The sequence below is a fragment of the Pyxicephalus adspersus genome, chromosome 3, assembly GCF_032062135.1.
Source record: "Pyxicephalus adspersus chromosome 3, UCB_Pads_2.0, whole genome shotgun sequence".
NCBI lineage: Eukaryota > Metazoa > Chordata > Amphibia > Anura > Pyxicephalidae > Pyxicephalus > Pyxicephalus adspersus.
The window spans coordinates 32,768,111-32,792,165 of NC_092860.1; the positions used below are offsets into that span (position 1 = coordinate 32,768,111).

At 40.4% G+C, this 24,055-nt stretch overlaps 2 protein-coding genes across 3 annotated transcripts in view; one reads left to right on the forward strand and one right to left on the reverse strand.

Moving 5' to 3' along the window:
* C3H9orf85 (chromosome 3 C9orf85 homolog) overlaps nt 1-9,937 on the reverse strand; it is a 21,958-nt gene extending 12,021 nt beyond the window's left edge. Inside the window, exons 1-2 of one of the 2 annotated variants that reach the window (XM_072404159.1) lie at nt 9,629-9,937; nt 8,597-8,652 (exon numbers count right to left, since the gene is read on the reverse strand). In XM_072404159.1, coding sequence (XP_072260260.1) covers nt 8,597-8,652; nt 9,629-9,734 — 162 coding nt within the window. In that variant the 5' untranslated portion in view covers nt 9,735-9,937. Of the gene's footprint in view, nt 1-7,930; nt 8,292-8,596; nt 8,653-9,628 lie in introns of those variants that run through there. The other variant, XM_072404160.1, reaches the window with a different exon arrangement.
* ABHD17B (abhydrolase domain containing 17B, depalmitoylase) overlaps nt 8,324-24,055 on the forward strand; it is a 25,147-nt gene continuing 9,415 nt past the window's right edge. The window contains exons 1-2 of the mRNA XM_072404158.1: nt 8,324-8,766; nt 21,884-22,358. Coding sequence (XP_072260259.1) covers nt 21,892-22,358 — 467 coding nt within the window. The 5' untranslated portion in view covers nt 8,324-8,766; nt 21,884-21,891. The remainder of the gene's footprint in view (nt 8,767-21,883; nt 22,359-24,055) is intronic.

A 24,055-nucleotide genomic window follows, 5' to 3' on the forward strand; every position in this document is an offset into this window, starting at 1 on the left:
CTACAGTTGGTCATGGTCTGGGTATGCTGCTAAGATATTTAATATAGGGTTCAATGAGCTCTACTGGAGCTTTCAGATCAGCTTTTCCCACTAATGTATGTTGCAGCTCCAATGCTAGTAACTAGGGTAGTGATTCTCAACCGGGGTTCTTTCAGAGGTTGAAAGGGGGTTCCTTAAGGAATGAACAATTCAGGTCAGTTTTGTTGACACCAATGATTTTATTTTTTTCTGTAACATTGATAAAGTAAGAGGCATTCTATCTGCTAACCACCAAGCGAACGTTCTGCAAGATGTGGACATAGTAATTATAGTAGGGGTTCCAAATGGTGGTAAAGACTGAATGGGAACGCAGGGCCTCCTGGGATACATACATCATATGTCTCCCCATCCCGTGCCCGTGCCGGGACAAAAGAAGAAACCAGGACAAGGCGGTACTGAAACCAGGAGAGCTACAGAGGGATTTAAGGAAGTAAAGGTAAGTGTAATATTCTTTATTTTAACTTTAGTTCCGTTTTAAGCCCAACACCAGATACTAAAAAAACTTTATTCAAAAATATATATCCCAAACAGCTGGGATATAGGTCTGCTATGTGTGCACTAAACACCCAGATAATGCTGCACATACCTAGAGCTATGCGATCACCCAACAGACACACTCACTACACAAGGGGGTGAATACAAGATCATTCACTCAACATAAGTACAGAAAGCGGCAGTGTCAGGTCTCTATTACAGGAAGTTACTGATTCAGCCCATATTTTGAAATTGGAAAGTGAATTGGGTATGTCATATACGGAAGGGCAAGGTATACGCTCCATCTTTAGGTACACAAAACATGCCACACATTGGGAATTGTATCTCAAATTGTTACTACGATGGTATAGGACAACATACATTGTGGCAAAATACAACCCAGCTGTATTACAACACTGCTCACACTATGCAGCCACATTGGAGAGGATACATTGTCATTAGTGAAGCTGGGTGAACCACAAAACCTGGAATGGATCAGTAATGGATCAGGATTGAAAATTCATTGGAAGGGGAGAATATCACTTAACTGGACAAGGTTAAATAAATAAACATACATGGTGGGTTGGAAGGAGGGGTAGGCTGCAGTTTTGGCCCAAAGGTGACCTTAAGATTTTCTATTTTTTTCAAACTTTACAGTAATAAGGATTTCCTGTTATAGAGTGACTTTTGTCACATGGGCACCTGATAAGGTTATAAAACACACATGATGCACTGTCATCACCATCATTGGGAAACCCACATTAAAAAAAAAAAAGGGAAATAGATGAAAAATCCAACAGTTTATTAGCAGCAGTGAAATGGCACAAGAGATAGTTTTATGTAACACAAGGATACACAGCGCTGTCATTCCATATACGCAGTAAAATAATTTCAGAAAATTATGTTTACGCTTCACGCTGTGGTTTGTATAAAAGGACTGCTTGTACTTGTACAAAAATTAATCTTTAAAAAGTGTAATGCCTTCCAAGTACCTGGTGTTGTGAGGGTGACAGTACAGTAAGTGGGAGAAGTAAAGTTGTGACTAATGATGCTGCTGGAGAGGATATTACAGAAAATAGGAAAGATCAATTTACTCGATTATTAAGAGCTATTACACAAGTGACATCCCACTGTTGTGCTCATTAGGAGCAAAATTATGTTAGGGAAGAACCGCAGTATAATAAGACGTGGTAGGCGGAATGAGCTTTAATTTTTAAGAGGATTATATTCCAACACAACTGTACTAAAAAAACAACCACAAAACATAACTACCCTGTCACCAGTACAGCAATACAGCTCAAAGGACAGCTGGTAACTTAAAGGTCTACACAAAAATAGTGATATGGTAACAAAAAACAAACTTATTTATTAGACTTAGAACTATACAATAAGCAAAGGTCAGGCCTTGCATGGATTTGAGAGTTCCGATTTAGTAGTGGGTATGCCAGACCCCTGCAGAGAGACCACTGCTCCTACGCACATAGCATGGGTCATTTTCCAATGCATATTGGCAGAGTACAATTTTTTTTTTACTCTGCTTGTGGCTGTTTTTTTTTTTTGTTAGAAGTTGTGCACCCTTGTTTTGATGCTTGGGGCTTTAATATTATTATTAAACAGGATTTATATAGCGCCAATATATTACATAACGCTGTACATTAAATAGGGGTTGCAAGTCACACACAGAAAACGACAGTTTGAAAAGTTGGGTCCTGAGTGCTCTTTTAATGAAGCAGAAAGTAGCAGCAAGCTGAAAAGGATGAGGAAGATTGTTCCATTTATTTCATTATTTTACAGGGAAGCTCATTTCTACTCATAGTTTTACTGTTTAAAGTTAATCTGAACTTAAAAAGTCAAACAAAACTTAAAAAGTCAAAAAAACAAAGTGAAGAAACGTAAAAAAAAAAAACTAAACAAGGCAATTCTCAAAGCAATCATATTCATTAGTGTAAGTTACCTTCAAACTGAACAGTACAGATTGTAGACACATGCTTTCTATTGTAGTGTAGGGATTTGAAGAATGAATAGTTCTTACTACTTTGGGTGTCACATGGTCCTTCCACCAGCTAAATTAACAGGTGAATGTAAATAACGTGCAGTGTGCAAGCACTTATGGCCCATAAAACAGGTATTTTATCCACCACTATTTTTTTCACTTATTACCTCGATCAGAATTCACCTGATGCAGTTTTGAGTTTGGTTGGGCTTTCATTGTGCCAAAGCAGTAAAAATGATCACTAATGTGAAATTCCTGCTAAACAGAAGTATGTTTGTATATCAGCAGAGTGAGATCTGAGGCACTGCTGCATCTTTACTGCTTATGTCAGGAGATATGGAAATTGTCCAATAACAGCAGTGCTCTTGTGGAAGGTTCTGGCATGGTGAAGCTTCCAGGTTCAGCTTCACTTTAATGATAAAGCATCATTGTTTTGCACTTTCAAAAAGCAATTACAAGCCAAAGCCACTGTTAGGTCCATACAAGCTCAGAATACAGCAGTGGGTTAGTAATGATACTTACAATCCTAAACATTTTTGACTTTTTGGGTACATAAGGCCTGTGATTGGTAGCTGCAACAGTTTCTGAAAACATTCACTATTCTATATTCCTTTACAAATATCAATACCTTCTGCACCTATGTCCTACTTGTAACTAAGTTGCTTGAGTAGCATCTTGCAAGATGGGAATTTTTAATTATAATATTCTACGGGGGATCTGTTTTGAATACAATGTTCACCTTTTCACTTTATATTCTGCTATAGAATTTGTCCCTCTGCAAAAAGCACAGAACCTCTCTGCACGTGTGTCTCCCTACATTAATTCCTCAACTTCCCTCTACAATTATTTGGCGTTCTTTAACATTTTCTTTTAGGACATCCTTTAAACTTTTTTTTTTTTTTGGAAAAAGTTCTATGTTGTACTTAAAGCATAACTCAATATTTTTACTTTACATAAAAGGGTAGACAATCCTTTTATATATAGTAAAAATTCTAAAAAAAAAAAGGTGCAGCACCTTCCCTTTCTGTCTTGATCGCCGCAGATGGGAGCACAGAGCCTCCCAGGATACCTACAACATGCATCCCGGGAGACTCTTGGCTGCTCCTTCTGCGCATGCCCGAGACCTTTCTTTAATAGTAGAAAAAAATTGCTGATCTGACGCATGTGCAGTGAGATTGGTAATCTCTTTCACCCAATCTTGTGATGAGTGAAGAATATGGCAGCGCCCTGCGCTTCCTCTCCGCTGGGTCGAAGAAGAATACCGGAACAATGCGGGACCCAAACGGAGAAACCCCCACATGGATCTGCAGGATTAAAGGTGTGGTTTTTTAGCTTGCATTTAGTTCCACTTTAAATTCTCTTGTATGGCAAAGAACCTCAGCTTCTTGAAAACCTCAGCAGAAAACAAAAATTCTGTTCTAACATTCTGTGCTTGGCAGCAAGGAAAAAAACATCAACAAACTGGATGTTCAGCATCCAAGAGAAATAACTAAATGGTTTAAAATGTACCTAAACTCAGAATTTTTACTTTACATAAAAGGGTAGACAACCATTTTATTTAAAGTAAATATTTTGTTTGTTTGTGTTTTTTTTAAGTGCAACACAGCTTCTATAATTCTCAATTATATTATTCCGGGAGGCTCTTGGTTGCATCTCAGACACGCACAGAAGGAGCCCTTTCATCAATAGGGAAAAAGTTGCAGATCTCACGCATGCGCAGTGAGATCGTCAAGTTTTTTCCCAATTTACGTCACCCGATCTAGCGCCTGGGCAGTGCAAGATCAGGTGATGAAGGGAGAAGAACACAGAAGAGAGAAGATGTCGGCGCCCTGCGCTCCCTCTGCGCTTGGCCGAAGTCAGGTACCAGGATGACGCAGGACCCGATGGAAGAAACCTCCTGACGGATAGACTGATCTGCGGGATTGAAGGTAAGTGTGATTTTTTGGTTTTGGGTTTACTTCCTCTTTAAATCACAGCTTGCTGCATTATACTCTCCAGGAGAAACAGTACCAAGTGTCAGGGAGCACAGCCCCTGAAACTTCTGGGTTTCACTATTCTCCGAATAGTACATCATTTTCAGTGCAGCTACCAGCTGTAGAATCAGAAGACATTATTGTTTACCTGAGTACCAACTTTCTACTCCACAGCCTGGCACCCACACCCACACCACAGCTACACTTCTGCTAAGCCCCCTCCAAATGCAAGTGCACCCAGTGACTACCAAGCCATGTGTCGCCTACTGATCCCAGCAAGCCCAGTGATTCCAGGTTTGTTCCAGTCAACCCCAAGTCTCCAAATTAAGTCTGACCCCCCCCCCCCACACACACACACACACACACCACACACACACCTTAATGCAGCCTCCCATGCTATATGTTCCCGTGTAATCTGGATGGACCTTCTTGATGAATTAGACCTCTGTCTGTAAAACTTTTCCACAAGAACAAACATCAAGACTGTAAACAGGAATTGCCAAGCCGTTCACCTATAATGCTTAGGAATCTAGTGACTGTAATAAAGGTAAGATTCATTTTCTTCATCTCATCTTTTATCAACTTTGTGGAAAATTTGCATAAGTAATAAAATATTGAGCAGTCTCCCTGCAGCCAAGGTTTGTGTAAAATATTAAAAGAAAGAACAACAGACAGTACTGGGAAAGTTTTTTATGCAGAGATCAGTAGTATGTGTCTGGCTTCTATAGAACTGTGGACACGTTATATTACTGTTGGTGTTTCCTGTCCTGGTGATATACATTCCCGTAATGTCTTAAAATGCTGTTACAGGGACAGGAAGTGGGGTGAAATATCTGTAACAGGGTCATGCCTAGCAATAACCACCAACCAACATATCCAAAACTTAAACTGCAGCCTAGGTTGGGCAATATCGGTATAACTTTTACTCCAACATTAGCATAAGGAGTATGACATTTCTATTAGTATTTTTTATTGCATATAAGACATATTACTCTTTTTTTTGCAATAAAGTTTTGTTACATTTCTCTTGCAAACTTCTTCACATTGAGCTACCCAGGGATGAACAAGTTTAGCATGTATTACAGTTGGCTGAAGATTCTGAACCCAGAAGGCGAGCACACGAATATGTTTGTAGGGATAGAAGATGTCACATCACAGAAAGGGAATATTTGGGGACTTTAAAATTATCCAGTTTTCACTACCATAGTGAAAGCACCTTAATCCTGTAAAAGAAAAAATCTACTAAAATTCCACATTTAAACAATTTGAATTGGGACCGGACAGGCAACATCCCTTCTTCAATCGTAATCCTAACCTGCTTGATCGCTTTGGTGAGGTGTCAAAAACACGGAGCTTGTTTGGACTAAATAAATTCCCATGTACCTGCGTGGGGGGTCATCCCAGCCTGACCTACCCTGTTTCCCCGATTAAAAGGCACTCTCTTATATTTTTTGAAATGCCAAAATATGCCCTGGGTCTTATTTTCAGGGGATGTCTTATTTTTCCATGAAGAAGACTACAGTACACATTTATTGTTGAAAGTCACTCATGATCACTCATGTTCCATTGATTGTCCCCTTCTGATCACTCATGTTCCATTGATTGTCCCCTTCTGATCACTCATGTGCCGTTCATATTCCCCTTCTGATCACTCTATGCCATTGACTGTCCCCTTCTGATCACTATGAAATGACTGTCCCCTTCTGATCACTCTACGAAATGATTGTCCCCTTCTGATCACTCTATGAAATGATTGTCCCCTTCTGATCACTATGAAATGATTGTCCCCTTCTGATCACTTACCCGTAATTAAGTGCAGGGATCTCCATTAGTGCAGGATCAGCAGCTTGCTTCCTTGTTCAGAATCGTGTGCAGGCTTTTTACTTTCAGTTTGGCTCAGGAATAGACACGCCCTGCAGCCAGCATCTGAGACACACACGCTGCAGCCAGCATAAAGGACACACACGCTGCAGCCAGCATAAAGGACACACACGCTGCAGCCAGCATAAAGGACACACACGCAGGATCAGATATTTGGAGCTGTCTTATAAACGGGTGAGTGTCTTATTTTAATTATTTATTTAAAAATCGGGGGTGGCTTACTTAATGGGGATGTCCTAAAATCGGGGAAACACGGTAATAACATGGCTAAGGATTGTACCTAGCAATGGCAGCACTCTGTGACGGGGATAGTGGGGTGGTGCTCCACTTTAACCTCCTGGGCGGTTCATTTCTTTCTGGATTTATATGTACACTGCGGTACATTGTCTTTCATGAAAATTTATTACAGTATAATATATTAGTATGAGTATAACAAAGCTTGAAACACAAAATCATGTCAAAATAATAAAATAAATAAATTTAATAAACTTTGACATGATTTTGTGTTTCAAACTTTATTATCCTCATACTGTTATATTATACTGTAAAATACATTTTCATGAAAGACAATGTACCGCTTTCAAACATAAATCCAGTGTATTGAATGCAATACAAAATAATTTGAAATTCCCACCGCCTTCCCAACACAACGGCCGCACACAGGACGTCATCCTGAACTCCCTGCGGAAGGCGAGAACAGTCAATGGGGGATCGTTCAGAGGAGGCAGCCAAAGGATGGGATCGGACGGGCAGAACCAGGTAACTCTTTAATATTTTTTTAGCTACCCCGTGTGACTCGGGGTTACCGATATCAGCTGTTTGTTTTTACCGCCCAGGAGGTTAAGCTATGTCCACACATCAGATAATTGTCTACAGAGATTAAAGATCATGATCATTATAAGCAAAAAATTGATTAGGAACTATTGCTGTGCAATTTATTGGAGGAGATTACAGCTGGGAGCCTCTCGCTCGTCCTCCCCCCTCCATAGAGCAGAACAGGGCTCATCTGTCACCGCGACCAAAGGATTGTCACATTGCGCCAATCATCAGACATTCATTGGACCTCTATTAGTTCTGAATTGAATAATGTATTCAATGTATGGCTGCCTCCAGCAACTACAGAACTTCATACCCAGAAGGATCTCCTCCTATTGTGTGATAATTCCCCCTCCTCCTAGATTGCAAGCTCTTCAGTACAGGGTCCTCTCCTCTTCCTGTGTCACTGTCAGTCATTTGCAGCTCCTATTTTTTGTACAGCGCTGCGTAATATGTTGGTGCTATATAAATATATTAACATATATACTAGGGGAGATCCTCATGGGTCACCCCTCCCCCCTGCAAAAGTAAATATAGGATCTAACACGGTGCAATTGAGTTTTTCTTTAATAGTGACGACAGGTTGACTTTATATCATGCAATATCACCCCCTTATTATTATTGAACACAATGCCCCTCTCCCAATGTGTCTTCATGCTGTTTGATCAGAAGCTCTGCTCCCTGAGGCTAAGGCAGTCATGTGTCCTCTGCCAATGGCTGCTACCATTAAACATTACTAGAAGAGTTGGCTCACCTTAGTCCGGGAGCTGCTGTCATATTTATCATTCTTATATACTGTCGCGTTTTTATGTTTCTGCGGCCTGGACCGCTGCACGTTGCCTCTCTGAGAACTCATGCTGCTGACTTTGACTCAATGAGGCACCCGTACTAAAGTTTCCCATGCTCCGCGATCCTATCGGAATGCGACTTTCTGATTCTCCTTCTGTCATTGGACAATACGCCTGCTTATCAAACAAAGGACCGACCTCTGTACTTTCGCTACACTAGCCGACCCCATCAAGACCTCACAGGTAAAGTCTTATCTGATTGGAACTCATAAAACAATACAGTGATGCGATTGGTTCGTCCTCTATCATCCCGCCTCTCATTTGCTAAAGCACACCTGTGATGTCACACATCTTCTCACGCTTCAATTCGACAGCCTAGACGCTAGTGCCCCGCCCACTACTAAGAGCAGCGCCTGGGGACTCCTCCCCGCACTCCCCCCCGGGTTACTCGGCGGTGAGTCGTGGTGCTATTTGTGTGTCGCTCCGGTGCTCCGTAGTGTCGCAACGCCTCGGTTGGATTACATTGGCCTCTCCATTTTACCACTGAAACGGCACGTAGCCGTGACTTCACTACACAGCCAGTGCCTTCTTGCCTGAGTGTTCCGGGTCGCGGAGCCGGTGCTGGACATTACCGTGTTGTGTTCATGTCGGAGCGGCAGCTGTCCGGGGCATGACGTGTAGAGGAGGGCTACAAGAGAAACGGGAGTGACGTCATTGAGTGTGTACGGCGTGACGTCACGTGAAGCCCCCCGCAGAACCCCAGAGGCCGAGGCTCCATCCCAGCTGTCCCCGCACTGTGCAGGTCAGTGTCTGTAGTCACCATGCAGAGATCTGTAATGGGCAGTCATTGCCATGGCAGCCAATTAGTGACTTCATCTACTATAATGGGCTTGTTTATAAGACCTCAGCACAGGCTGTATAGGGGGAGGGGCGGTGTGTGCTGCCCAATGTGTAACCCCCTCCTACTAGATTGTAAGCTTTTCGGGGCAGTATCCCCTCCTCCCCCTATGTCTGTCATTTACAGCCCTTATGTATTGTACAGCGCTGTGTAATATGTTGGAGCTTTATAAATCCTGTTTCATAATAAGAGTCAGGCAGACCCCCTCCTGGACCCTTCTCTATCTACGTGGGCTTACCTCACCTGTGACTACTTACCTGCCTTTTCCATGCCGTATTTATAGCATCAGCAGCCTCTGATCCAAATCTTTTCTAATCATGAGGTGTAAGTGCAGCCCTTTGGTTCTGTATTGATCAGAGGAGGGTTAAACCCCATAAATGTATCTATGTTCTGCTTGGGGGATTTTCATTCACTTCCTGTGCTAAAGACACAACAGGAAGTGGGAAATTATCCCCAAAGTGAACCGAATTTCCATCCCATAGTTGTCCCTGGATCACACCTCCTAGATTGTAAGCTCTTCGGGGCAGGGTCCTCTCCTCCTGTGTCACTGTCTGTATCTGTCTGTCATTTGAAACCCCTATTTATTGTACAGCGCTGCGTAATATGTTGGTGCTATATAAATCCTGTTTAATAATTGTATGATGGATTCCCTATCACTTTCTGTTATAATGACGATGATCACCGCGATATCCTGGGGGGTCTAACTCTTCCCTACTTTATCCAAAACCAATTCCTTTTCTGTGTACTTTAAGCTTTATACACTTACCGTACATAGCACTGGGTGATCCTGCCATCATTGTACTTCCTGTGCTGGTGGATGGCTCCCAGTTGTGTTGTTGCCGCACACAGGCAGCGGCTGCTGTTGTCCCCATCGGGATGTCTCATGTGATATTGTCAGTAGGAGATTGGAGGAAATAAGGTGTATTATAAACACGAGTGCCATGGCATTTGTTTATAGTACATACTGCTTTATATACAGAATGCTGGCTGTACATAGATACCACAGTGGTCATAATAACGTCATACAATGGAATGAGGAGCCCATTCCTTCAAGCTAGCCAGCATGAAATGTCTTCTGTCCTCTCTGTCACTCCGGATCTCCATTTCCATGTTTTTCTTCTTTGTTTTGTACCCATCCCCCGCCTTATCTATCACTAGTAATCCTGGGAATGGTGGCTATAGCCGGATCCCAGGACCGGCCTTTGTCATGTAAAAGTCTTCTCCCCCCAGCCTGGTCTGACTACAGCGCTCCAGGATCTACACATGTCACGTGCTACAGGACCATGAAATTGGGTTACCTCCATGTGACCACTGGCATCTATCCAATAAAGCTCAGCATTTATCTTCCGAGGTTGCTTCAGGTCACGTCAACTTGTACACAGCGGCTGGAAATGACTGCCAAGTAACAATAAGTATTGTTCAGCTTCTTGGCCATTACCATGTGATGATACAACAATGCAATGTATAAAATGTACAAACTGTGTCCATGGGAAGTATCCTTGTCCCCCTCCCCCATGGTGCTGCTGTGCCTGGTATTAGTATCTGCGGATTGGGATGAGGGGGCGGACGTGGTGTAGGTGGTAGGCACAGACTGATCCACCCTCTCTCCTTATGTCTGGATCCCATCATGTACTGCAGCCATACCTCCAACACCATCCAGCAACACTTGTCTGTACACCATAGGATTTATCACACAGCCTGACCTCCCATCACATATAGTCCTCACTACATGTGTGCTATACAACAGATCAATGTAGGGTGAATATTGCATCACATATAGTCCTGACTTCATGTACTATACAACAGATGAATGTAGGGTGAATATTACATTACCTATAGTCCTGACTTAATGTGTGCTATACGACAGATTATTGTAAGGTGAATATTTCTGGGACACAAGCTCCCTGAATCTCCAACCATTGCTGTATTGTAATCCCACTGAATGGGCTGCAGATATGGTGGGACATTTAGTAATTTAGAGGGATAACGTGACTCCATCCTGGGGAGTGGGAACACGGCAATCATGGCTTCTGGCCTCTGTCTCTATAATTATTACACAGTATTTATATAGCGCCGACATATTACGCAGCGCTGTACAAAGTCCATAGTCATGTCACTAGCTGTCCCTCAAAGGGGCTTACAATCTAATGTCCCTACCATAGTCATATGTCTTTATTACAATCTAAGGGCAATTTTTGGAGGAAGCTTATCAATTTAACTGCATGTTTTTGGAATGTGGGAGGAAACTGGAATATCCGGAGGAAACCCACGCAAACTTGGGGAGAACCTGCAAACCCCATGCTGATAGTGTCCTAGCCAAGAGTCGAACCTGGGACCCAGCGTTGCAAAGGCCTGAGTGCTAACCACTGAGCCACCATGCTGCCCCCGTGTATGGCCACAAGTACCTGTAACTTCAAAAGTGTTCTACACTGATCATTTATAGCATTTTTCTTTACAATAGTTTAATGGTAATCTAGTGTACCAACCTTATTTGACCATACATTGTACTAGAAGAAACACAAAGTCAAATGCATTGTTGTAAAATCATACTAGATCACATATATATGCCTTGGGTTCCTTCAAACAGCAATCCAGCCCAGCTCTAAAAAGACTACGCAAAACACCTGGAAAGCTATAGTGATATCAGAAAAACTCTGAACAAGTTCTTACGTATTACACATATAGATATTATTATTTGATGTTAGATTGTTCCATGAGGATTGTAGACCCATTCCAGCAATGTCATTCTTTTCCTAGTATTGGTGGTGCAATGCTTTTCCATCAGAGCAGTGGTAGCGGAAGCTGATATTTCTGACGTGATGAGTTCACATGACTTACAACTGAACTTTAAACCTAAATACATAGGTGGAATGCATATGTGAGAGCTGTTTTATTGTATTTGTCCCTTCAGGTCTAAAGCTGGATACACATGTGCAGTAATTGTTGTTGGAAAGGATCTTTCACGATCCTTACTAACGACTGCACAATGCATGAATGAGTGTTGTACATATAGCACCGCTCTGCTCTATGTAGAGGGGAGGGGGACAATGACAGGGCACCCACCTGCTTTCTTTCCCCCTTTACTTCCATTATGAATGTTCATCATCCATGGGTCCGTTAGGACGGTCTTTTGATGATAGACGAAGAGCCCTGCACACAAGCAAGATTCTCGTCCGATTATCAGATGAGAACCATTGCACCTGTGTACATAGCCTACGGACCCCTTCCCTCTTTGAGCTGCATTGTGACAAACCTTGGTTGTTGTGGTGCACTGGGCAGCCCTAGCATAATGTGCATGGCATCACAAATATAAGTACAATGTGCAGTGCAAGGCCCTGTGTTGTGCTGTAGTGAGTTGGTAACGTTCTGTATGTTGTGTTATAATGGAAGCTTAACACCACTAATAGGGAAAGTTCCCTTCATTTTAAACAGCTCTTCTCCGCACACTCTTGGTTTTAACGCTAACGTATTGCCCTCTGCTTCAGGTTACTTACAGGTCACACCTCAACCCTGCCCTATGACTAGACAGTAAAAAGAGAAGCTGCACACATTCGAGATTCTGTGCTCCTCCACTTTTGCTGTTATTAGCATTCTCCTGTTCTATTTGTATTTTTCACTGTACAGGTGTCCAGTATAGCTGCAAGCTATAGGTCTGTCGTCATCAACTCTGTCTGAAAGTAATATTTAGGTAAAAATGAAATCAGGATAGGACGGCTTCTCTAATATGGAAAAGACCTGGGTACCTTCGTGCCCACATGACGGCTTTCTGCTGGGATAAGGTGCTTTGGGCCCAGCTTGAACCGCTTATTGTACAGTTATGTCATATAGAGACCGCCATTAAAGATGGCTGGATGATAATATAATGGAAGCATTACAGACCACGTAGAACACGAAGGGACGATTGCAGCGCTGGAGAGGTCCTTATGACCAGTAAATCTGCCATGATCTGCAGAAACCTGGGTCCCCCAATATCTGAATCCGTTTACTTCTGCTTCCCAGACAAATTCCAGACAAATAGATTTTTTTTTTTTTTTTTTTTTTTTTTTTTTTTTTTAGGTAAAACCAAATGGCCCGGCCTTTTTAGCCAGTGTGTATACCTATGTAGAAAGTATGCAGAAGTGAGGTCTGTTTTGCATTATCAGACGGCCTTGCTAGGGCTGGAGCAGAGACCAAGGCCGGGTACACACATGCAATAATTGTAGTTGGAAAGGATCTTTCATGACTGCACGATGCATGAACGAGTGCTGTACATACATCGCCGTTCTGCTCTATGGAGAGGGGAGAATGACGGAGTGGCACCCCGCTGCGCTCTCTCTCCTTCACTTTCATTGCGATTGTTCCTCGTTCGTGAATATGTCCGGTCGGTCCTCTGGACAACTAGCTCTGTACACACACCAGATTCTCGTCCGATATAAGCCCTGAGATTGTCGTACGAGAATAATCTAACCTGTGTATGTAGCCTAAGACACGCGAACATCATGTCACCTGCTTGAAGGCCGTAGTAAGTGTTTAACTGCATGATGAGTCCATAGCCTTTATGTCACATTGTTGAAGCAATCTTTCAATGTTAAGATCTTAATCACTAGTCTGAAAATCAATGTGTGCAGCAAGTTTCAGGCACCCGGACCATATAAAACGCTTCATCTTCAGACTGGGAGTGTGGAACCTAGCTAGCAATGCTGACTGGTTTTCTTTTTACAGGCATCCCTGCCAGTAAGATTTGTGTTCTGTATTTCTAGACTGAAGCAATAGAAACTTGACGGTTTTAAACACTTGTCCAATCTACCCAAAACTATTGTACATTATTTTGGTAAAGCTGATGTCACACCATTGATTCTATCTGCTGAAAGGAGAATGCTAATAACAGGTTTTGCTAAAAAAATATGCAGAGAAAACCCTAAATTGTACATGTTTTTCTGACGCTCCTTCACTGACGAAAGTGTTGAAGAATGATAGTTGCAAGTGAGAGAGCAACTAATGCCGCCAGCCAATGCACTAGTGACATAAGCTGCCAAGGGGTGTTTTAATTCTCTGTTCTGTCCTTCATACAGTCCTGGAAAGTTATGTATGGGAAGCTGAAAAGCTTGTATGAGACTCTAGATCAGTGTTTCCTGACCTTTTTAACATGCGGGAACCCCTTAAAATAACTTTCAGGGAACCCCTGCTATAATTACTATATTCACAGCTCACAGTATTAGTGCGGTGATCAGTAGGAAGAATGTTACACTTACAGATGGAAAACACCAATGATCTTTTTGGCTAATTTGCCCTTACACACTCATGCCACTCTGCCAATTTAGTTGTCAATCCTTGATCTGGTATAATAGGCAGGGTGATTCAAGTGTGCAGCTTTGCTCTGTAAGTTTCACTGACCAATTTAGTGACCTGTTTCTTACATGCAAACTAGAAAAGTGAGGAAGTGGCTTATGAAAGTTGTAAATGCAACAAACAGACTTTTGCAAAATCTGTGAACAAAACAAACCGTCAACCGCTTACAAAGGAAGAAGCTTGTTTTAAAAGCCAAACTGGCCTATTGTGATATTTTGCGTTTATTTGTGTAAAAATCTACTTTTAGCTTTCTAAATAAGGGAAAAGCAAAAAATGTTTTACACATTTCCATTGCAGCTACCATTAAAAAAATTGTGGTCATCCCTAATAAAGTTACTTTCATGTTTCTAAGATCTCAATCAGACAGAGATGGTCTCAAAACTCCACTGTTATGCTGTCTTTTTTCTATATAAGTAACATTTTTATAACTAAACACATTTTGTTTGTGTCTAAGCCTAGCTGAATTTTTTAACATATGAAGTAAAGTATGTGTCATTTCTTAGACGTAGATTACTGACGTGCATTATCAGAAGCAATTTTACTTGATGGAATCTTCCCTCAGGATAACAGGTGCAGCCTTTCTAATAGTATCGGAGACAGGGTTTCCTTTACCCCGAGTCCTGTACTAGTCATACAGACTTACAGAACAAAGCAGTATGTATAAACATTCTGTGCACATTAGATGACCTTTTTATTTGGCGGTTTCATTTTTATTCACACTACATAAAAGATAATTTCATTTGAAGGGCCTTTTTTTCCCTCGTGCCCCTTTTTAAATGAATGCAATTGTAGTTCATATTTTAAACCAGATCGTTCATGGAAAAAATATTATTCCTTCAGCTCCCTTGCCTAATCGCTGAAATATGGGGATGTAAAGGAGAGCAAGCACACAAAATGCCCTTTTTACCTTCACTTTTAAATCCATGGTCTTCTGTTTACAGGAGTAATGTTCCGTCTGGTGCTCATATCATGGCATTCATGTGAACATTTCCCTCCTTTCAGTGGTGGGGTTCTTATAGGATGCGGAAGAGCTAGCAGTGATTTTCTGTTCCTCCTTATAGGGAAGGTGGGTCATTTTCCCATCCCAACACTTGTTAGAAAGAGACTTCAACAGATCTCTGCATTTAGTTCATCCTACCTACCTTGTACTTTCTTTCCTATACCCTCTTATACATATAGAAGGCTGACCTTCAGACAATGTTTTTAGTGACTTCTCAATGCATTGTTCAGAGCCCATATTTTACTAGCTTCCCCTTTAGGGGTTGTGTTGTTTCCTAATATGATCATTCTGTTCCAGAAATGTCTGTTGTACCAATACTTTGGCCACTGCTGGCACAACACACGTTGCGTTCTATGCTCCAGACTCCTGTCTATTGTACACCTCCATTCCATCTCCACTGCAAAATATACGTTATGTTTTATTACAAAAATGTCATCAATCTTGCCTATTTTATAATGGACACAACATTAAGAGAACAATTAAAATATATATATGAGAGATATCTAATTTATACATTTAGTTTAAAGCAAACATTGCAATGATGACTCTATCAAATCTATTCTTTTGATATGGAAGCAGCCTACACCTCCCAAGAAAAGTAGAGAGTGAATTAATAACTCTGCTCTACCTATGTATCTGCTTGCCTACCTGAGCCACAACTGTCCTGAGAAATGGTCTCTATGGATTGAGTCTAATGGTGACAAGTTCATTTTATAAAGTTACAGTAGAAGGTCTTTGTTCAGTTTATGCCTGAAAAGTCAAATGAACTTCTAGTTGGATTTTTTTTCCTTCTCCCCGATTATCTTTTCATTAGTTTAAAAAAAATGTTTTAGCAATGTAAATTAGGATGGTTTTACTTAAGAACTTGACCAGTGATTAAACCCTTGACCCTGATATCCTAAAGCTTATGTTCTATGAGGGGATTAATTTACAGTTTGGATTATCACCTTGTGAAGTGTCCTGAAGCACAGCTGAAGTGTAATTCGCTCTGTGTTTTGTTTTGTTTTTTTTCTACTCTTCGCAATCACCTTAAGACTTGTATTGTGTTTTTTGGAAAATAATAAGTTTTATTTAAAGGTGTGCAGGAGTCTGATATGAGAAAGTGGACTGAAAGTCCCATAAGCACTGCTGTACCTCCCTTTATCAGCAGGAATGCCCCCTTTTATTCTGGTTGAGAAAGCTGTAATTTACTTTACACAAGTGAAGTACACTGCAAAAGGCTTAATGAGAAAGTGGGCAAAGTGTAGCGGTAATGGGATTGGGAATATTAATGAAATGTCAGGTGATATGTCGCTTGCAGCTAAATGGTGCTCTCACAAATGAGGTCTCTGCATCGGTAATCTGTGTCAGTGGAACCTCTACATATTTACTATAATTGTTTAATTTTGAGTACTATGTTTTAGATTTTGTGATTTATGATAGTTTTTTGATAATGCATGCATCTTTGTTTTATTTAGCACATGCTAAAGGTCTCCCATAGGTAAGAAGGTTTAAAGCCACTATGTACACTATGTAATTTAAAGCCTATCAGCACATGAAAAAATCGGCGACAGTGGAGGTTAAGTACCCCAAAACCATAGGGAAAATAGTAAATTGAATGCTCCACGTTCTGCTAGATCCTCTTCTAGAAGCACAGAATATAATATTAAGGAACATCCGATTGCCTCAGTGAATCAGGAAGGATTTTTTTTTCCCTGCTGGAGCAAATTGTACCAGGGTTATTTTTTGCCTTCCTCTGGACCAACTATGTCCATAAGGTTGTTTATCTGGGATATACCTATTTCCCCAGTGGTTGAACTTGATGGACTTCTATGTAACCTTAAAAACTCTTTAGGCTTTTTCACACTTGTGGTAATAAACAGCATAGTAAGCTGTTCCTGGATTCCTAGCATAATACTATGCACCCAGGAGCAGTAAACTGCACCACAATGTATTTTGCATGCGTTACTTTTGCGTTTGCAGTGCCGTTCCTCCTCCTCCACCGGAGAAAAGCAGACGCGCAGCCAGGAACTGTGCTGCAAAGTGACATGTCCTTTAGGGGAAACCAACCACAAGACAAGTGCGTGAAAATGTGGTGCAATGCTGCAAAATGGCCTTTTATGCATCAACAAAACACATTCTATATCATATTTGGTTTGAATGGCTACCTAGAGAGAGATCATTGAGGTCTTTAGGCAACTGTACAGGTCACAATCAAACCCATGAGAAAACATCAGGTTAAAAAAAGACAAAGGTGAGAGTAGTAGGAAAATGGCCGGAGGACCTAACGAATGAAAATATAGACTAAACATGAGGTGGGTTGTAGAGGAGACCACCAGGTTCTAGTAAGTTCAGTAGTATGGAAGATAACGGAGAAGATGTGGCGCTTAAGAATGAATTTCAAAGGTGAGCACAAAAATGGAGAGAGGAATGCGGAAGTGTAGAGCAAGAAAGGAAGTATTGTATACAACTAGAGGACATGAAGGTGAATGTGTGCAAGAACTGTGTCCTCTGGTATTCAGGACATTCCATATTAAATACTGAATAAACACCTACAATGGTGGGGGAATAAAGATTTTGTACTTAACTTGCTAATACTTACATTGAATGGTTTGTGTTGCACTTGCTTTTACAAAAGATTATTTGTAAGGGCATGCAAGGCAAATACGTCTGTATACAGATGTGATGCAAAAAAAGCATAATGATATCTGATTCTAAGCTGTGGTGTGTGATCATTATATACAACGATATTTCATTTTTTTTCCTGTAATGTCTTGAAATCATTGTTTTTCGCACCCAAGCAATGAAATCATCTTCCAAATATAGTTACTGCAGAAAATACAGTTGTGTTTGTGCAGCTCAGAGCTGTAACTGAGCTCCCTCTGTAAGCGGCAATTATTTGCAGAGTCCGTGCTACACATTACATTCATTGATCAGACCCTTTGCAAGAGACAAAGCCCGGAACAGCATTATTAATGGGTATTGTACTTTACCTGGAATGATGTCACTGTTAAAAGCTTTAGTGGCTATTTTTCTCCCTACTCCAACACATTATTTTTTGTTAGATATAAATCATGATTTCCTACCCCATTAATCAGTTAGAGGATCATCTTCTCATAAGATCTGGGATTTTGTCAAAAGAATGGCAACATCATCCTCCCCTGGATGATGCAGAGCAAGGTAACTATATTCAATTTTACTAGTGGGATTTTTTCTGATTTGGTGCAGCGTTTGACCCTAATGTTTTATTGCTGCAAGGTCCACATTAAATTGAAGCTAAAACTTAAAGCTGAACTCCTGGTGCAAGCAACTTTTATTTTGAGTCTGTTCTACCTCCCCTTTTGCCAAACTAAGGTCATTGTTCAAAATTCATTCCAAATATGTTCAATCTTCATGTTTACTTACAGGAAATAGTTGGACTGATAGTAAGGTATTGTAGTTTTAATACACAAAGTGTGGTGTTTTGTACAACATACTCCTAGTCTGTGTCCAAAAGGTTTTTGGCTAGAGTTGCCCTTTATTACAGTACTTCACCAATACCTCCTTTAATATTGATCTTGTAAAGCGTAACCTTGGCGTTCAGTGTTACGTATTTTCAATGACCAACCTGTGTTGCCATTTTACAATGCACTACCATGCGCTGTGGTACTGTTACAAAACGCATTGGCAACCCATCCTAATAAATAGGCTTTCTTAAGCTGCGTACACACGGCAAATTTTTCTCACCCGATAATCGGTATCGGGCGAAAATCTGCCGTGTGTACAGTCGGTCGTCGTCCATCGTCCGACGACCGTCCTGGCGGATCCATGGACGATGGACGACGACCGATCCTAATGAAAGGGAAGGGGAGAGCGCGCAGCAGGGTGCCGCTCCGTCGCTCTCCCCCTCCCCTCTCCATAGAGCATGAACGGTGCTGTATGTACAGCATCGTTCATGCATCGTGCAGTCTTTTCTCGTTGGAAAGGATCGTGAAAGATCCTTTCCAACGAGAAAAATTGCAGGTGTGTACGCAGCTTTTACCTTGAGCATAATGCATGTTATCCACGCTGCAACGGATTAGCAGCGAATGTGGCTTTAGGCTTGAACTGTAATTATAGAACTTCTGCTTGTATTTTGGTATAACCAGTAAACATTTTGTTTGCTACACAGTAAACATTGGAGTATAACTTGTAGATCTGCCCAACCCCTGGCTGTATAAATAATTTTTACTTATTGATCCAAATACTTCCTAATTCTCTACTAAGCAACTCTAGCCCTGCATGTCTGGCCCTAGGTTGTACCTAGTTCATTTGAAGCACAATGGGTTTTGAAAAGAGTCTTTTGTTTTGCTCCATTGTCCTTATTATTTTTTTTTCCAGCTTTTGATGTGTGCTCCAAGCAGATGTGCAGTGAATGAAATAATGGTTTATACCACCCACACAACATTTTGGTTTATAGTAAAAGTAATCTATAGCTACAACCAGTAGATTTAGTAATTTAGGACAATAGTTTTGTATGTGGAATATCTCGGAAAAGGTAAAAAGGTACAGATTAGTTATATATGATATGTATACGAGGCTTTCAAGTTTATGTGTCAACAATAGGATTGTTTTTGCAAAGTGTTAACTTCTAGGAACAACTGTGTAGGGACCTACAAAAATCACATGCTAAAAAAGCATAATTAGCTGGTAAACACTTGCTGTGAATGAAGAGCAAAAAGTGTTGTAGCCAATAAGGTGTGTGTGTGTGTTTAGATTTTCCGCCCTTTTGTCTAGCTATCACAATTTAGCCATTGTCCTTCACTGTCTACCTGCTGCCTATTACATCCCAACTTATTACAGGTGTCATTGTTACGCAGTATTGGAGTGTTATTCAGCAGTTTAGCATTTTGGCTGACTTGTATATATTCACAAGAGCTGAGATTTGCATTTTTCCCTTCAATATGGTGCAGCTGACTTGCTTAGTTTTCCCAAAAAATTACCATGGTTTCCCTAGTGTGTGCTTAAGAATTTTGGCAATTAAGACCTTTTTATTATGCAACCAGGCTACCTTGGTCCAAATGACAGAGAAGCGTTTGATATTCTATTTTTATTTCCATAATCTGTGGAATTTGGTCTGCACAATGTTTAAAATATAAATAAAAGCAGAATCCTTAGTGGCCATGGTAACCAGGCCTCTGCTGAGCCAGGCCAACCCCACACATTAACTGGGGCTCAGAACAAAGCTGTTTTCATAGATCTGCACCTTGTTAAATTCAGAGCTGCAGCACGTTTCAGCAGTTTGGAATCAGACAGTTTGTTAAAGAAATACATGTCACGTCTAGGTAGACTAGGCGCCTGAATCGCCTTCTTATTTCAAAGGGTTTTACCATTATGTTGTTCAGTAAAGTGGCTGACCTAATATCGGTTCTTAAAACAATCCAGTAAAATAATAATTTCCTCCTATTTGAATATAGGGTGGGGCGATATAAAGTTGTTTTTGCCCATGGCAAGGGTTTATAAAAAAAAAAAAAAATCCTTTGCCAGATTAATTTAGCAATATGAAAGGAATCTCTTGTACAATGAAATCTTTACAAAGCATTGGACCCCTATTCTGCTGCTATTTTTATATAGTATGAATACTGAGACCAACCACAAAATAATTGATTCCCGATGGGGAATCTTGCTTTAAGTTTGTTTTATACCAAAGGGGGGAGTTCCCAAGAAAAGTAACAATAAAACAGGGCTAGATTTAGTATTCAATGTTATTAGACTTTTTCCATAAATTGAGGTTTTGCAACCTAGAATTAAAATGGATCTAAATAATTTAGAGAAAATTAGATTAGATTAGATTAGATTTTCCTGGCACTAAGGACTATAGTTTTTGGCAGGACTTCTAACCAGTCTCCCCGTTGCGGTCATGATGTGGGTTTGGCCTCTGTACTAAAATTGAAGATCCTGGTCCACCCTTGCAATCGGGAGAATTAGTACAGGTGTATTGAAGGGGGATGGGTCTTCCAAGTATATAGCCAAAACGTTTTGGGTAAAGCAGTGAGTTAAACCTCAGTGTCCCTCCTATGGAGTTTCACCCCCTCTTTCTGTCCTCTTGCCATATTTGTTTTGTGGACAACTGTTTAGGAAGGGTATTTTTCGTTCACTTTGTATAGACTTTACTTTATGCCTGTGACGGACATTGAAGGGACATGTCCCCAGCCAGGACACTAATTAACAAAATTAAACTGATTGTGGTTTTAACTTCCTAATTCTACTCCTATTTTGCCACAGCATACCAGTCCTATGGCTAGCAGAAGACAAAACAGACTGCTACTCTGAGACAGTTGGTTTTTCTCCAGTGATCTGGCAACACACTAGACAAGGCAGACACTTGTCAGATTGCTGTAAAGAGAATTTGGCTCCTACACAATAGCCAACATTTTATGTTTGCATGCACTATGGTGCTCTGTTCATTAAAAAGAGGAAATGGTTATGGATTTAACAAAGTATACAAGTCTGAAAAGATCAGAACATTTCTGTTGCTCTGTGCAGGAATTAAGTTTTTATTTTTCCATTACAAAGAAGGTCAAAGTTTTTCCTGGCCATTGGAGACTAGTAAATTTCTTTGAAATAAACCATCTGCTTGTTTTCTATCCATTCTCTTTAGGAATGTATTTGTCATTTAAGAAACAATTTTGCTGTTAGGAAAAATAAAATACAAGTATTTATACTATTACTAATTAATCTGTTTTCTCTTCCCAGGAACCAACATGAATAATCTTTCGTTCAGTGAGTTGTGCTGCCTCTTTTGCTGCCCGCCATGCCCAGGGAAAATTGCTTCTAAACTTGCCTTCTTACCTCCTGATCCCACCTACACTCTTATGTGTGACGAGAGTGGTAGCCGCTGGACTCTTCACTTGACAGAACGAGCGGACTGGCAATATTCTACCCGTGAAAAAGACGCTATAGAGTGTTTCATGACTAGAACCAGCCGTGGAAACCGCATTGCCTGCATGTTTGTACGCTGCTCTCCCAATGCTAAGTACACACTGCTGTTTTCTCATGGAAATGCTGTAGATTTGGGGCAGATGAGCAGTTTCTATATAGGACTTGGCTCTCGGATTAATTGTAATATATTCTCCTACGATTATTCTGGGTATGGCTCAAGCTCTGGAAAACCATCGGAGAAAAACTTATATGCTGATATTGATGCTGCTTGGATCGCTCTTAGAACAAGGTCAGTGATTTTTGTGTTTAGCAGTTTGTAAAACTTTATTTGTAATGTTGATCACGAGAAGAAATGCTACTTTTAAGGTTGTCCCCAGAACAAGAGGTAAGGGCTAATCCTTTAATGGGGACAACTGTCTAAGAGGGGAGTTCCACTTACTTTCTAGTATATCTCTGTGTTAGGAAATAAAGGGAAATTTTTTTAATGGTATGTGGGAAGAAGAAATTTAAAGATTTAAAACCTTTCCCTACTCTTTTTAAAACTTTAAAAAAATGTTTGACTGTACCTTTAGGTAGAATTACAGAATAAACATTTTTACTTTTTTTGCTTTCTTTATCCCTGTTGCACTGGCTTTTTTTTTTCTTTACGTCCATATCCAAAGATCACCATGATTGGAAGTACAGAGCAATCTCTCCAGTAACACAGCGTTTTTTGTGAGTGGACAAGAAATACAATAGAAAGATAAAAGTAGTAAGGGTTTGTGGTTCCTTTGAATATTTACTTACATATGAGTTTTGCCACCAGGCGCACATCTTTCTCTTTTACTCCCAGCCAAATCCCCACTCTGGCACAGACAATGTGCCTCACTTCCACATTATAAGATAATTTAGTTGTAGGCTCCACCTTATCCTCCGCTTTATCAATAGATTTACCTTCATAAAGAGTCATACTTTACTTACCTACTTGCTTGATTGCTCTCTTCCCCTCAATAAGCCTATAGGGTGATCTATGTACAAATACTCACCAACTTGCCGATTGGGTTTATCACATTGTAATCTTCTGTGATCGTTTGACAAAAAATAAATACACCTGCCAAAGAAAAACTCTTTCTACCTCTACATCTTTCTCTTTTCTTCCTTGTTACATAGAATTATACATACATACTGACTTGCAGATAATAGGCACTGGAGCAAGAACTTAAGAGAAATTCCTTTCAGAGGTTTGCTCTCCTTTTTTTTTTTTTTTTTTAACACCAAAAATAAAACAAAACATCTTCTACTTCCTTCTTCTCTAACTATTGCTCACAATAATTTAGACGGGTTTTGAGTTTTGCTAATGACATCAGTTTGACATCCATTTCAGATGCTTTTGATATTCTGGATTTACTGACTGGTGCATTTGACCTGATCCAGACAGGTTTTATATTCACCTACAAGTCTTTGGGAATTCAAAACCAGCTAATTAAAGTTTATTAGCATAGGTCCATATTCTGTTTATAAGAAATGTGATATATATTGTGGATGTACTGTTGATTTCTGTGATGCTCAACTTAAAAAATAAATGCCAAATTAAAGGGATATTTTTAAATATGCCCCAGTTGAACATATAGTTTATTCTCTCGAAGACTCCAGATTTGCCATCTCCTTAGCACAGTCTCCAACTTTGTTTCTGACTGCCTTAGGATCATGGTTGTTCCACTAGTTGGGTGTTCCCATTATTCTCTTTTTGAATTCTCTCTCATATAAATTAAATTACAGATCTAATGGGTAAAGTGAAATTCCATATGTGATTGCTGCAGCAATTGCTTGATGTCTACTTGGTAAAAAGAAAGAGAGAGATGTGTTTATGGGATGAATAAAAAAAGACACTAACTACATGGAGGAAATGGCTTACTTCTCTAGGGATTTCTCTGAATACAGCAGTCCATATGTGACCTCTCGGTTCCAATGCGGAACTTACAAAATTACAAGTTTATTCCAGTGAAA